A 15832-nucleotide genomic window follows, 5' to 3' on the forward strand; every position below is an offset into this window, starting at 1 on the left:
GTACCTGGGCGTTCAATGACCGAGAACCTGCGTAGGTTACACCACGTCATTTACAGTACAGAACGGAGGCCACAGAAATATGCGGTGGCATCACTCGACGCCACCAAGGCATTCGACTCGGTGCGGTGGGAGTGGTCAAGATGGGGATAGGACCAGCCTTCCTGAAATGGACGAAATTAGTTTACACCACCCCAGCCGCCAGAGTGCAAACCAACAAAACTTATTCAGAAAAATGGTCCCTCCAGAGAGGAACCCGCCAGGGGTGCCCTCTGTCCCCGATGCTATATATTATTGCCACCAAACCCGTGGCCGCATATCTCAGACAGGAATACGGGGATGGGGGCATAGAAATCGATGGTGTCCCACCTGGTATCCATGTACGCCGACGATACCCTTTTATATTTATATTTACGCAACCCATTTACGCATCTTCTGCCCTTCATCTTAGAAACCCTGGATGGATTCTACCAACATACAGGAATCCAAATGAACAAAGACAAGTCCTGTCTATACCCGCTAGCTGCACCATACAGGGAAGACCTTGGATCCCTGCCCCACTTGGACTTTAAGTGGCAGGAGACCTCCTTCAAATACCTCGGAATCACAATACACCGTAACCCTCACACAGAACACATCCTTAACACGGTCAGAGCCAAAGATAATTTGGTGAAATCCATGGCGTTCTGGGGGAAGCTTCCGCTTTTGGTGGCCGGAAGAGCTGGCCTTCTCAAAATGGTAGCACTCCCCCGTCTATTACACAACTTCACCAATGTCCCCTTTAACATCCCCCCCCCTCCTTCTTCAGAGACATTAATAAAATATGTAGAGGGTTCCTCTGGCAGGGCGGCAGATATAGAGTGGCTCTGAACATACTCCAAAGACCCTATGAGAGGGGAGGAATGAAAGTTCCCAACTTCGAGCTGTACTACCTCGCAAGCCAACTAAGACACGTGATGCACTGGATGGCGGACGAGATCACAACGGACACAAGACTCCTCCAACCAGCTTTACCCATCCTTCTACTCAAAGGCCTATTATGGATCAAGGAGGGAGCCCTGACACATATCCCATACCTAGCCAAGTTGGGCACCCAGCTCTGGAAGAGGGCCTGCAAAGCAGTTGGGTCCGAGGACCCATATTCCCCACAAATCCCCATAGCAGCCGTCATGGCCCACCACCCATGGGGCCGAACTGAAACGCGCGCCAGGTGGGAACCCTGGGGTGTAGCCATCTTAGGAGACCTGGTCCAAGATCAGGAGATACTGACGTTTTCATACCTCAGTGAAGCCGGGGCGCTACCAGCGGGTCAATTCTTGCTTCATGGAGCAGTAACACAAGCTTTGAGGAGCAGATGGCCCACAGTTGCTAACCTATACACCGGCAATGAGATCATAGAGACAATGTTGAACACAGCCGAAGGAGGCCATGAAACTTCGCGACTCTACGAGGCACTATTGCTGGGCACAACTAATAAGGAGCTCAAAAGTAGGACAAAACGGGAAAGGGAACTGAGCCTGGAATTTGAAGATGGAGAATGGGAGATGGTATCCCATTATCATAAAAAAATATCTAGAAACGCCCGCCTACAACTAATCCAATTTTACATCATCAACAGAGCTTACCTAACACCCAAAGTCATATCAAATTTCAATCGCGCTGCAATCCAGCTATGCCCCAAATGCAATGAGCCAAAGGCTGGAATGACATGTTTTGGAGCTGCCCAGCTATTCGCAGTTTCTGGGCACAGATACAACAAAGGATGGCGAATGCAGACAATCGAACTGGAAGTCCACAGCCCAGCTGCCTGCATACTGGGCAGATACAAGCGCAACCATAAGAACAAGCCCCTAAATAGACTCAGAGACTTGGATTATATCACAGCCAAAAGGTGCATAGCTATGGGATGGAAGAACCCCAGTGGCCCAAGCGAAGCGCAATGGTGGGCAGATCTCAAGAAGTGGATAACTGCCGAGACCGGAGCATGGGAATCCGCCATACACGAACAGAGGCTAGACTCCAGCGAAGAGTTGCACCGCTGGGTGGCGCTGACAGTGCCGTTGCTTCCCCCGAAAATAGCAGAGGACTCCTTGGTCGGCTCGGACAGTCCTGGCCACTAAACTGGCTTGATCAAGGAAGGAAAGTGGACCGTGGTCTTGGGGGGGGAGGAAACTGGGAAGGGGGTATTATGGGTAGAACTACGGATGTATACAACATATGCAGTATATGAGGTGGTTTGTTTATGTTCTACTGTTAATTGCCAAAACCAATAAAGAGTTTAAAAAAAAAAAAAAAAAAAGAAAAGTACAACGTGTCGGTAGGCATTCAAACTGTTGTGCAACTTTGGCTCTAAATCCTATTCCCATGGGCAGTCATTACAAGAATAAGGTAAAAGGGGTACCAGGATAAAGAACATTTATAGTTTTCCCTGGAAACCAAATGTTACAATTCTCTAACACTTATGGCACAATCATCCACAGTCTGCCGTCTAGATTTAGAAAATGCTGAATTTCTCCTTTCCATCCACTAGTACATATATGGGAACACTTACCCTGGCCAGAAAACCTCAAACAGGAGCAAAGGCTTCAACCAGCTTTAACATTCCCAAATCTCAGTGCTTACCCACAATCTACAGAATAGTTGGAAGCTAAAAATCAAAAATATATCATGTTCTCTAGTGTTGATGTAGGATCCAGGAAATAAAAATATGTGGAACAAATGGGTAAAAAATGTTTTTAAAAAGTTTAATTCAGCCTCGAATACACAAAGCAAAGTGACCATTTTAGGCACACAAGCAGATGTACTCTGCCATGGTAAATCCATGAGACTAGCTGCTTACTTTTACCCAAAGCCATGAGGCCTATACAGCTGTGCGGTTGAGGGCAACCTTCCATGTCAGGCATCCCCCATGGAGACGGTCAACCAGAAAACTCAAGCACTGACTCACATCTCTGTACTCTAAAGAAACCATTTGTATTTATTGATTTACGCCAAAGCGCCTTATGCCAAAGCGCTGTACATCGAACAACATCATACATAGAACATAAACGATATAACAGATGAAGCAATTACAATATGAATCAAACAGCAAAACAATGAGAAGAGCAATTAACTGAAGGGGATAGGGAGGGAAAGGGAGATGGGGCAGGATAAGGGGAGTAGAGGAGAAGAGTAGGAGGGGGGAAGGGGAGGGTGGAGGAGGGAAGGTAGGAGAGGGGAGAGGAGAAAGTCGGGGGGGAAAGAGTGAGGGGGGAAGCAGAAGGGGGAAGAGGTTTCAAGGAGGAGAATGGAGAAGGAGAGATTTAAGGGAAGTGCGGAATGAAGTGAAGGTGGGGGAAGAACGGATAGCAAGAGGAAGGGAGTTCCAGTGTAGAGGTGCTAGGAGTTGGAAGGAGCGAAAACGGGAGGGGGGCTCAGGGGGGTGAGGGTGCAGTGAGAAGGAAATGGTCAGCGGACAGAAGGGAACGGGAGGGGGAGTAGAAGGAGAGAAGGGAGGAGAGATAAGGGGGGGGGGCAAGACCATGGAGAGATTTGAAGACAAGGCAGAGAAATTGAAATTTAAGTTGGGAGTGAAAAGGAAACCAGACAAGGTGGGAGAGAGAGGTAGAGATGGAGTCACGGGAGGTGAGCAGACAGGGTGCGAACAGCAGAGTGGTAGATGGATTTAAGAGGGGAAAGGTGAGAAGTATGAAGTCCAAAGAGTAAGGAAGAGCAGTAGAAGAGGCTGGAGAAGATGAGGGAGGAGATTTAAGAGTTTGGTAGCATGGAAAGTGAGAGAGGGACAGATTTTGCGAATGTTGAAGAGGTGAAAGCGACAGGTGCGAGAAGTGAGGGAGATGTGTTGGGAGAAGGAGAGAGGAGTCAAAGAGAACGCCTAGATTACGAGCTTGAAGAGAGATAGGAAGGTTCTCACATGACAGCCAGTCCTGGGATTGTATTTACAGTACAATGTTAAGCATGGTGCATTTACAGTTATTCAAGCAGGCAAGCATAGACCTAGTGCGTTTAGGCACACGTATAAAAATCGGGATTCCTTACATTTGGTCACATTAGTAAGTATAAAAAATTATTGTTTACACCTAGTGAAAAAGGACTGTATAAACATTGTGTAATCAAGTGAAAATGAATGGTCTCGCCTTTTTTGCATGAACCAATGTTGCAATTCTTTCAAGAAAATACTAGATGTATTTTGTTGATAGGTTTGGGTTCACAATTTTTCGTCCTGAAGCCACACAAAAATAAGCTTGCATCCATGGAGCACATTATTCAAAGTCTTGCGTTTCGGCCACGTAACATTTTGATAGTTTCCGCCTATGACTTAAAACTGAGCCCAGTAAAGGCCTTATTTTTAGGGCTAAAGCCCTACCATTCAGATAAAGAAACCTCGGCACATTGAAAAAGTGTAATGCAGAGAAAGCAATGCAGAAAATTCCTTGTAAATGCACTTTCAAAGCTAGTCACATATGTAGGTATTTGGAATAGCAAGCAGAATTTCAGGAGAAACCACAAAATGGATGGTGGCCATGGTTAACTTAATTGAACTCGCATTCCGCCTGATCAACCAGACATTGACTCATCAGCAACCCAGGTGAATGGAGACAAATTGAACGGATTAGCGTGAAGAGGGTTTGTGTCTGTCCACTTTCAAGACACCTGAGGATAGAGACGAATGTTTGGGCAGCACCTAGAATCGGAGTTACCTAGCTCGTTGGAAATTTTGATAAAATTCAGGTGTTCCCTGAATAAACTAAAAAAAATAAATAAAAAAAATAGCAAGCAGAATTCATATTTTCAGACTGATAACTTGCTTTGGTTTGTAAAGTGTTCGAGGCAGTTTGCAATGAAAACATGCGACAAAAGGGAAGGGAGCCTTCATGTAATATTTGGAGCTTTTCCTCTGAAAGCTATTTTGAAAGGACATCTTCTGGCTCCAGCAAACTCAATTCTGCAAAACCCATTTGATTCACTGTATTCAAGGTGTTTTGCAAGTGCCAATCCTCACTCCCTCCGGAGCTACAGACAGAGAAATGATTGAATATACATTTGGTTTCTGCAGTAACGTTTCATACCTCAGACTTGCTAAACCGCAAAGCAATAAACATGTGTGTGCATACTTGTACAAAAAATAAAGTAGGAGAAATTTTCAATCGAGGAGAACGAAAGGTTCAGATACTCTCAAATAAGGCACTGGATTATCCACCCCAAGGTTAAACAGGCAGAGCTGCAAACCCCCCCCCCCCCCCCCCCCCAACGCCCCATAGCTTTCCATTGGGGATAGGATGTCTCAGGGATGCATTTCCAAACTGTAAAGGATTATGAGAACGGACATGCTGGTAGTGAAGCTATAGCTTCCATGGAGAACCAAAGCCATAGGTTCTCAGAGGTCTGGTCACTGTGCATGATTTCGACCAAAACTATCCAGCACAGACAAACAAGTGTTCATAATAAACTTCACCACGACTCTAGGGAGGCAAACGGAGAGTGGAGGGTTTGGAGAGATAGCAGGGGGCAGGTGGGATGATGGGAGGGACCCGATATACTTTCTGCTAAATGTATTCAAATCCACTAATCGATTGTTGCGATTTCTATTGTTGCACCTTAACACAGTTAGTGGGAAAAAAAAAGATAAAGTAGACATTTTGCAAAATGAACTGAAACAAGACACCAAAAGAGAGACATACATGCGCTCTACACTGCAGCACACAATTCGGTTGTTCAAAGTAATAATAGAGTTTCAATTTCCTGGTTGCCAGGTTCAAAACAAGACATGGAATTAAACGGAAGCAATCGCATGCAAGGTTATTCGATCTAGAAGCTGCATTTGCTTTCATCGGAATTGGAAAATATCATCTACCTCTTCAGCAGCCTGTTTAGAGCCCAGATCAGCTTCATCCTTGCTTGCAGACGGTGCCTGGGAACGGCAAGCGAGTTGGTACTGAAACTTCCTCAAAGACTGGGCGTAATCCCCTACAGAGCGGCTATAGTTCCAGAACGTTGGGCTGCTGGAAGGAGAGTTGGAATCTGGACTTCCTGCAAAACAACATGCAAAGCTTTAGGAGGCAATGTCCCAACGACAAAGGTGAACTGTCTAACAATGGCAAGATAAAATATTTTAATTTGTTGGGGAGGGGTTCGGCATAGAAATAGAAATGACCACTGTCCCAGTCAAATCTTTTATATCGCAGTATGAAACCGGTCATGCATGGAACAAAATCAAACAAAATATGAAACAAGCCATCAAATGGCTATGATATGTAGACTATAACCTTATAATCTGTGATGGTTTGCGGGGAAGAGTTTGAGATACAGACATACAGGAAACCAACGGAAGCAAATGAAACACTTCATACTAAACGTGGCCACAGGCTAGCAACCACTGCAAATATACACATGGCAGAATTTTTGAAAGCCAAGAGAATATGCAAATCTTTACATTGGTTTGAAGAAAAAAAAGCAATGATCACAAAAGTTTGAAATCCAGAGTTACTCCCAGAAAATCCTAAATGAATCCTCAAAGGGAAAATGCAGACTGAAGTGATCTTCAGACACTTCAAAGTAGGTCCAGTGAAAAAGACTAGCACTATGCTTCATCACACACCTTTCAGGACATTAAAAACTGTATAAAATGTTAAGCAAGAATTTGCATTTCTTACAGGACATTCGGAAATTCGAAAATACACACAACATTACAGATTTTAATATCCTTGTTTTAAATTATCTCAGACCAAAATGGACGTCATCAACAATCTGGTTGACTTAAAAGCTAATGGTGATCCTCTGCAAGAAACATTACATTGGCAGCACCTAAGAGCATTCAAAGATCATAACCACAATAAACCAGACTGAAAAGGATTAGAATAGAGAGTCAAATTATCTAGTCAGAAAGGAGATCTGTACAAATTAAAAGCCAGAGAGCGATACTGGATTGCAATTACCAAACCATCATGTGATTGGGTTGAATGACTGGGACACATTAATACTCTCACATCCAGTCCCATCCCTGTGTTCATTCTAACCTTCCTTTTGGCAATTTCCCTTGCAAAATGTGTGCCCTATCTGAGAGACAGTAGTATTTGACTGAGACACTCCAATCTCTTCTGATATAGTACACAAGCATTTTTGCATTAGGATTCTGGCATTTGGAAACTATCTCCCAGCAACCCTGAATAAAACATAGGGGCTGGTTTGCAGCATTTTACTCAGATTTCATTTCGCAGCAACCATGGCATCGATACTTTTGCTCCTACCGCACTTATTTTATCATGGTTATGTTGGCTTATACCTCACACCGTTAACACCAACTGGGACGGTCTCCAGGCGCTCATAGGATGGTGGATGCACACACTGTAGGACAAAGAACTGGATACAGTGCTGGAGCAATCACCCTCCTGGGTAACACACATTTGCATTTTCACTAATCTGGAACCAAATCAAGACAACCTAAGGCTTTCAATATGAATAGATTATTTTTTTTTAAATCCCCTTTCCCTGCACCACATGTCCCACATGACCCACATGTCCCACATCAGGTACCCCTTTCTGGTACCTTTATCACTGGGCTGCAAGCCCATATTGAAATACTCCTGTAGTAAGTTTTGTTTTCTGACAATTCAATCACCTCCCCAAACTTCCCCTTCCTTCCCACAGACTAGTCTGGCGACACCCTGGCAGGGTCACAATATGCCACCTTTCGGACAAGACCGCTATGTTGGTGACGAGTGCAGTATAAATATTGGATAATGTACACAATTATCAACTGTGAAACTTTGCAACATCAGTGAACTTAGAAATGTAATAATTTAGGGGGTCTACTGAACTTCTTCGTCCAATGCAGGTATTTCTGCAGTAATAAGTCTTTCATGAAAGAACCAGCTGACAACACAGCCATTCTAAATGGTGTGATAGATGACAGAAGCAGCAAAGATCTTATTAAAGATTAAAACACTGAAATCAGGATATGCAGTAAGGAGAATGCCTCTTTAATGATCATATTTCAATGATTAGTTATACCCAGTTGATTAGGCAGGACCTTTTCCTTATTTTCAATGTACAAAGTTTTTATTCTATGATTATTCGGTTATAGTCTCTACTTTGGTACATGTAATTGGGATGATATGAGCAATTAAAGCAGGATTTAACCCCACATTATTTTTAAAAAATTGCACTACGCATTACAATAAACCATTCCAGTCAATTGTTTCTGGGCTGAGCACAGAGAGTCTTCTCTTTTCTATGCATCTATTATTGAAAGAAAAAAAAAAAAAAGAAAAAAAGAAATATCTTTTGGAAAATTCATCCTGGTAGGAATGGTTTAATTTCCTTTGAACTAAAAGTAAAATACACTCCTTTTATTTTACAGGCACTTTAATTTACATGGCCGACCAGGAATTTATTTTCTTATTAGCAAAGTCATTTCCACCCAATTGTTTTTTTTCAACCAAATGAAATCCAAGCTTCAATACGTTTTATTGGAATGAATGAAAATATGACATTTTTCTCACGATAACTGTCTGTAAAGATCACTTTGCAGACTTCTGTTTTAGAATTTTAACCTTGGTGTTCTAATACCAATCTTGTCTATTATCTAACTTGTATTGGTAAGGTTGGGTCCAAACTCTGTCTAGCTCCATTATACGGCTACAACAGTGAATTTGTTGCTATTCGCAACAATAAATCAAATCACTTATGGAGGTGGTCACTGAATTCTTAGATCTTTCGGCTCTCGAGTAATCTGGCAGTGAAGAATAGGGAAATGCATAATGGTAGGTTAAAAGCAGCAAATGCGGGCATGGATAATTTTATTAATGGTTTGTCTGATTGTACTTATTGCAGTTCATAAACTTTATAACATTCTGAAAAGCCTATAAAATAGCTAAGAACACCCTCAAACCTAAACATAGCAAACAAATTGCCAGATCCCATCACGAAAGAAGCACACAAACTCCTTATGAGAAACCGAAGTCTTAAAGTTAAACTAGAATATGAGAAAAAAGCAGCAGCACTCAGGCTGCTCCTCAGAGAAAAGGCTGTGAAATAATCTGAAGGTTTTAAGGGGAAAATCTGTGATTATACTTAATCAAAGATACCAAGCTGGGAACTTTGAACATTCAAAGCATATGTAATTATGAGAGCTGCAATGCTGGAGAAATGGCTCACCTCTGAGCTTGTACCATTGATAATTTAATGGTCTGTACTGACACACCCATGCAAAGTCTCGGACACCGTGGTAAGCTGCCACTACCTCAACTCATACAATCGTCTCAACTTCAGTAAAAAAAAATATTATACTCACCTAAGTGAGCACGATGCAACTTCTCCTCTTCACAGCGAAGGAAACAGTCCAATGACTTCAGGTCAGACATGTAGTCCTCTTTACCAGTAGGTGAGGTAAAGGTGGTAGGGCAGGAGCGGTATCGAGATCTCAAACCACTGTCCACTGGACCAATACTGCTTGGATAAGGCAATGAGCCAGATGGTGGACTGTAGCTTGTATTCTATCAGTGGGAAGAAAACATAATTAGACCGCATATTAACCATACTCAATTTATTGTATTTGTTGATAGCGCCCAGAACACGGCACTAGAAAAAAATTGTACTTTACAGGTAAATATACAATATTCGTTTCAAGCAGTACAGTATAGTGTGCCAGTTACAGTAAGGAGGTAATTACAGGTTTCCAACAGTACATTTCCATGGTCTACGAATCAGGCATATTTGTTAAACCGAGCAGTTTTTACTTTTTTCAGAAAAAGAGGTTATGAGGGTTCTTCTTGGATACAGGGTAGTAGGGAGTTCCACAGGGTAGAAGCGAGAACTGAGAAGCTGAATACTCAACTATGGTGTACTCATGATGTTAAATACCATCTATTTGAAGTGAGGGTTGCAAGATAGTGATATGGGTTAAGATATGAAGGTTGGCAATGTGTGATGTTCAAAAAAAACGGTCGAGGCCCAACAGACAGATGGGTCAAAGAAAGCGAGCACAACCCCAAATACATGCAGACAGAAATAAGACCCAAAGAAAGACAGCTAGATGACCAGCTAGTGAAACCGAAAAAAGATGGGAAGAGCCAAAAAAAGAAAGATTGAGCTCCAAAGACAGAGCAGTAGATAAGAGATTATACTGCCACAGCAGAAGCAGTATAGGTAAGGTTAAATGGAACGTAAAAGGAACATACAAAAAAGTTTTCCCTATACATTTGGACCTGTGGACAGATTATCAAATTTGACAAGTAACAGATTCTGATCAATCTTGCCAGATTTGTTCAGAGCCCGTACACTGGTTAAAAGGTTGTGAAAAAGATTTAAAAAAATATGTTTCCCTTTCTGACATCCACAGATCTCGATCTCTCGTACTGGTAATGTGAAAAACAAACTTATGAAAAAAAGCCTTGTAGACGCATTGAAAAATAGGACATTCCCTCTCCCCGAGAACGATATATGTACCTTTGTACTGTAGTGCATCACAACTGATATATGAACATACAAAAAAGAATTAAAGATCAAATTAAGATGAAGCATTCTGGCAAAGTAAAGAAAATGCATGTAGTTTTGCATTTTAAGCCATCCAAAGAAGCGTCTGAAATCTAGAACACTGTCTCAATAGACGTTCCAGCGATGGCTACTAGGTGGCGCTGTGGAACGTGTCACTTGGCTCAAATGAACTTTCCTACTTTCACATTGCAGGTAAACATTTTCCCCCAAACCCACCAGAACTTCCTTGATATATACATCTATATAGGATACATTACTCACCGTAATCGTATTTCTGATGCTTATATCTGCTTAGATTCACATGCTGTGCATAGACCGACATCTAGTGGAAGCTGCAGAGTATTACAGTTGTTTTTGAAACTCGATAAGGGACGTCGACAGAGCGTGCCAGTAATGCTATCCCTAGTGTGACGTCCACTGTACCCATGATCCCTCGCACGTGTAGGTCCCTCAGATTGTATTTTTCTGACATGAGGTAGCATGAGGTGTAGCGCGAGTACAGTTGTATCCAAGAACATGCGTAACAGACAAGCTCTTAAGCATCCATTCGCCTTCTCTGAGGGGAGGAAGGGTGGGTCGCATGTGAATATAAGCAGATACAAGCATCAGAAATACGATTACGGTGAGTAATGTATCCCTTGTGGGGCTTGTGGAATCTGCTTAGATCACATGCAGTGCATAGATTAGCGAGCAGTGGAAGGAGGTGGTGTGATGTGAAAAGGTTCGTGAGCAAATAAATGTCTTAGAACCGCTTGTCCCACTTGTGTATCTGTCTTGGAATGGGTGTCATTGCAGTACTGCTGAGTGAAAGTATGTACAGAGCACCATGTAGCCGCCTTGCAAATACTGTCCAAGGGGACATTTGCAATGAAAGCCACAGTTGCTCCAGTACCTCTTGGGGAGTGAGCCCTGGGCGTAAAAGGCAGTGTTTTATCTGATATGGAATAGCACAGTTGGATACAGCCGACTATCCACCTAGAGATGGCAGTTTCAGAAATGTGGTCACCTTCTGTGCCTGGCGGTATGGAGACAAACAATTGATCTGTTTTTCTTAGCGGTATGGTCTTGTCTACGTAGTAGACACTCCTCACATCTACTGTGTGGAGTTTTACCTCAGCTGAGCTGTTGGGTTCCTGGAAGAAAGCCGGTAGCTCAAACGACTGGTTTACATGAAATTTGGAGATGAATTTAGGTGAGACCCTAGGGTGAGTACGTAAAACCAGCTTGTCCTTGTGTACAAGGAAGAAAGGATCCTGCACTGACAATGCTTGGATTTCACTTACCCTTCTTATGGAAGAGATAGCCACTAAGAACACTGTTTTATAAGTTAGGTGTTTGAGACTACTTGTGCACAGGCTCGAAAGGGGGTCCCATGAGCTTAGAGAGTACCACATTGAGGTCCCACCCTGGCGGTGGGTTAGAAATTGGAGGGTGGAGTCTCTTTACTCCTTCCATAAATGCTTTGATGACCGGCACTTTCCACCAGGTTGACCTTTAGGGAGTTAAAAACGAATCCCGCATCAAGTTAGAATGTGGGATGGAGTACATTCTATAGGGTCGATTTGTTTAGTCTGGCACCAAATTACGAATCTTCTCCATTTGTCAAAGTAACAGTGCCTAGTGTTTGGTTTTCTTGATTCTTTCAAGATATCCATCTCAGTGGCAGGTTGAGCTGTCCGAACTATGACCTCAGGAGCCATGCTGCCAAGTTCATTGAGTGCAGCTGCGGGTGCACTGCTAGTCCCTCGTGCTGGGTGACTAGGTTGTACTGGCACAGGAGTTTGATGGGATCGCACATCGCCAGTTTGCACAAATGTGGATACCACGGTTGTCTTGCCCACATAGGAGCAACTAGGATAAGCGTCATTGGTTCCTTGTGCATCTTGTTCACCACATTCCTCATGAGAGGGGTTGGTGGAAAAGCGTAAGCAAATTTCCCTGACCAGTTCATCCATAGGGCGTCCCCCGTGCAGGCTGGTTGGGGGAACCTGGACTCGAAGTCTGGGCATTGATTGTTTTCGCTTGTGGCGAATAAGTCTATAGTGGGGAAATCCCATTGAGAGAAGAGGTGTTCTATGACTACAATGAGTCTGCTAGAGAGTCAAGTTCCCCTGGAACATGTTGTGACGATAGGAACATCTTCCGTTTGAGTGCCCATTTCCAAATTTGCTGCGCAAGTTTGGACAGATTTGGAGAAAGTGTACCCCCCTGTTGGTTGATATAAAACATTGCTGTAGTTATGTCCGTTAGGATCTGCACAGAAAGGGTTGTTAAATGGGGTTCGAATGCCTGAAGGGCTTTGAATACTGCCAGAAATTCTAGTACATTGATGTGCTTCTGAGCTACAGTGCGAGACCACAGACCCTGAGCTGTATGTTGAAGGTAGTGAGCCCCACACCCTGCTAGTGAGGCGTCAGTCGTGGCAATCACCTGTACCTACGGATCATAGAATGGGTTTCCCTTAGTTAGGTTTTCCTTTGTCCACCAGCGAAGATTTTGTACAAGTGTTGGTGAAACGACCTCTAGATCGTCCCAACTGACCACTTGCCTGAGACCACTGTTTCGCCAAACACTCACGCATGGGTCGCATGCGCAGGCGGGCAAGGAACCAGGTAAATGCAAGATGCCATCATGCCTATTAAACGCATAGCTTTGCGCACCCTTATCTGGCGGCCGGCCTGATAATGAGGTATTTGCAGTAACAAATGTTGTACTCTTTCCTCTGATGGAAAGACCAACCCCCCCTTCTGTGTTGAAGACAGCTCCTAGGAACTGTTTTGAAGTGCTTGGCACTAGGCTTGACTTTCTCGTTGATGGAGAAGCCCAATTGAAAGAGAAGGTTGATTGTTCACAGAATATTTAAGGGGAATTCCCCTGTAATGAGCCAGTTGTCCAGGTAAGGATACACTGGGATTGCCTCCCTGCGCAGGTGCGCTGCCACTACCGCCAGTACCTTTGTGAATACCCTTGGAGCAGAGGCTATTCCAAAGGGCAGCACCTTTAATTGGTAGTGCTGGTTCGCTATCTTGAAACGCAAGAATATTCTGTGCGCTGGGAACATTGAAATATGAAAATAAGCATCTTTCATATCCAGTGTTGACATGTAATCCCCCTTTTTTAGTAGAGGATTACCTCTTGTAGCATAGTCATGTGGAACTTTTCTGGCATTACATACTTGTTTGCAGGGTGCAAATCTAATACTGAGCGCATTGTTAGATCTTTCTTTGGCACAAGGAAGTAAGTTGAATAAATACCCCTGTTTACCTGGTTGGCCGGGACGACTTCGATGGCATCCTTTAATAGAAGTGTGGCTATATCCTTGAGAAGGATACGCTGGTGTTCTTCTGAGTGGATTTTCTGTCGTGGGGGGTGGTTATGGGGACATTGGAAAACTTCTATACAGTATCCGCCTGCTATTGTGGACAGCACTCATCTGAAGTGATTCCCTCCCATGCGTGGGTGAACCTGGAAATGCGTCCTACTGGAGAAGAATGGGAGGGCACCTGAAGCGGAATGTCACTGCTTCTGAGGTGGTGTGCCACCTCGAGCAGGGTTGCCCCTCCCCTGACCACGACCTCTGCGTTGTCCTCTAGGATAGCCCTGGGAGGATTGGCCTTGATTATTTCCCCTGGAGGAACTCTAGCCTTGACTGTAGTTGGATCCCTGTTGAGAACGTAGGCAGCGAAAACAGCGAAAATTGCCATTACCACTCGGCCCGGAAGGCTTGTTGGTGAGTTAACCCAAAGATTTAAGTTGTCATTCTCGTCCTTTGCGGTCTTAAGGGCGTCTTCAACTGTCTTACCGAAGAGCACATTGAGTTCAATAGGTATGTTCATTAGGGTGGACTGCGTCTCTGGTCTGAAACATGACTGGCGCAGCCACGCGTGCCTTTTAACAACAATCCCCTGAGCAATGATCCTTCCGGCATTGTCCACTGCGTCAAAGTTGGTTTTAAGAAGACAGCTTGACACTGCCCTCCCTTCTGCAGCCACCTGTGCTAGCTGGGACTTATATGGCTCTGGGGCAGACAAAAGTGAAGCCGACATTTCCTCCCACTTGTGGCAGTTGTAACTGGCCAAAAGAGTTGCATTGTTCGCTATTCTGGTCTGATAAGCCGCAGAGACACGCAACCCATCTACCCATGGCGTAAATCTTTTTGCTTTCCTTGTCGGGTGGGGCCCCAGAGGAAGCAAGGGGTGCGCCAGCTCTTTTTCTACTTGTAGTCACAACTAATGTGTAGCTTCAGCTGCCCTCTAATATATAATGGATCTGAAGGTGCAGGTCTAAATAGTTTCTCTACACGTGGGTTTACAGCCCGTGCGAGGTTAGGGGCTTCTAAAGATGGTTGTATTCTGCGATGCACCAAATTCAGTAGAGGGATAAACTGCGGAACTGTTTTCTTGTCCCCAAGGATTTGTTCTGCAAAGTCCTTTATCCTCCTGTACCTCCTGGATGTCAATCTGAAAGTGCTCGGCTGCCTTGGCTAGCACCTCATTAAGGAGGGGCTGATTATCAATTAACAACTGGAGTGTCTTGATTGAAAGGGGAGTCTATAGAGTACATATTGGTCTCTGAATCAGCCTCTTGGTCCTCGTAATCCCCATAAGGGTCTGCTGTATCATCATCAAATTGAGGGTCAGCTACCTCTACAAAGGAGAGATCGTTGTGCCCTGATCCTGGGTCACAGAGTTCTATGGCTGTACTCTGCAATGTACGAGACCTCTTAGAAAGGGGTTGAGTAGGTAGAGCAGAGACCTGTGAACCAGAGCGAGCTGAGGTGGGCGGGAGTCGAGGGGAAACTGAAAGAATGCAGGGTTTTTTCTCGTAGAAATTGGCCATAAAGGTCATTCTTCTCATTACCCTGTCTATGTCTTGTGAAGACCATTCCTTTGAACTTGGATTACCACAGGTTCTGAAGGAAGTCCCAAGTCCTCATCTGTGGGAAGTATCACTTTAGGTATTTGTTTATCCTTGTGAGAAATGGGCCTAGATTCTCTACGTTTTTCTTTTTGAGGGTTTTTTCCCCCCTAAGAGGGCTTTTATCGCTATGAGGAGTTTTTGAGGACTTCTTTTTGTGTTCTTTCCCCCCTTCCTGGGGCCAGAGTTGTGTTTATCTGACTTCTTGGGGCCTACTACTTGATCTGATGCCGAGCGTAGAATTTCAGATGCGGGTAGGGCCGAGGCCTCGTCTGCGGAGAGAGTTTTACAGGAGACACCCTTGCCGTCTGACGGTTGGGCCCTGTCACGTGGCGATCTCGAGCGAGAGTGCCCAGAGGACAGGGACTCAATGGACCTTTCCCTGGGTGTTGAACATTGTCGATCACTTGACCCATGTGTCGAG

At 44.2% G+C, this 15832-nt stretch overlaps 1 protein-coding gene across 4 annotated transcripts in view; it reads right to left on the reverse strand.

The window, feature by feature from the left end:
* TMEM209 (transmembrane protein 209) overlaps window positions 1-15832 on the reverse strand; it is an 834036-nt gene that overhangs the window by 514273 nt on the left and 303931 nt on the right. For all 4 annotated transcript variants that reach the window (XM_069629610.1, XM_069629607.1, XM_069629609.1 and 1 more), the window contains 2 exons: window positions 9290-9491; window positions 5852-6027 (listed from right to left, as the gene is read on the reverse strand). In XM_069629610.1, coding sequence (XP_069485711.1) covers window positions 5852-6027; window positions 9290-9491 — 378 coding nt within the window. The remainder of the gene's footprint in view (window positions 1-5851; window positions 6028-9289; window positions 9492-15832) is intronic.

The sequence above is a fragment of the Ambystoma mexicanum genome, chromosome 12, assembly GCF_040938575.1.
Source record: "Ambystoma mexicanum isolate Mex_15411 chromosome 12, UKY_AmexF1_1, whole genome shotgun sequence".
NCBI classification, from domain to species: domain Eukaryota; kingdom Metazoa; phylum Chordata; class Amphibia; order Caudata; family Ambystomatidae; genus Ambystoma; species Ambystoma mexicanum.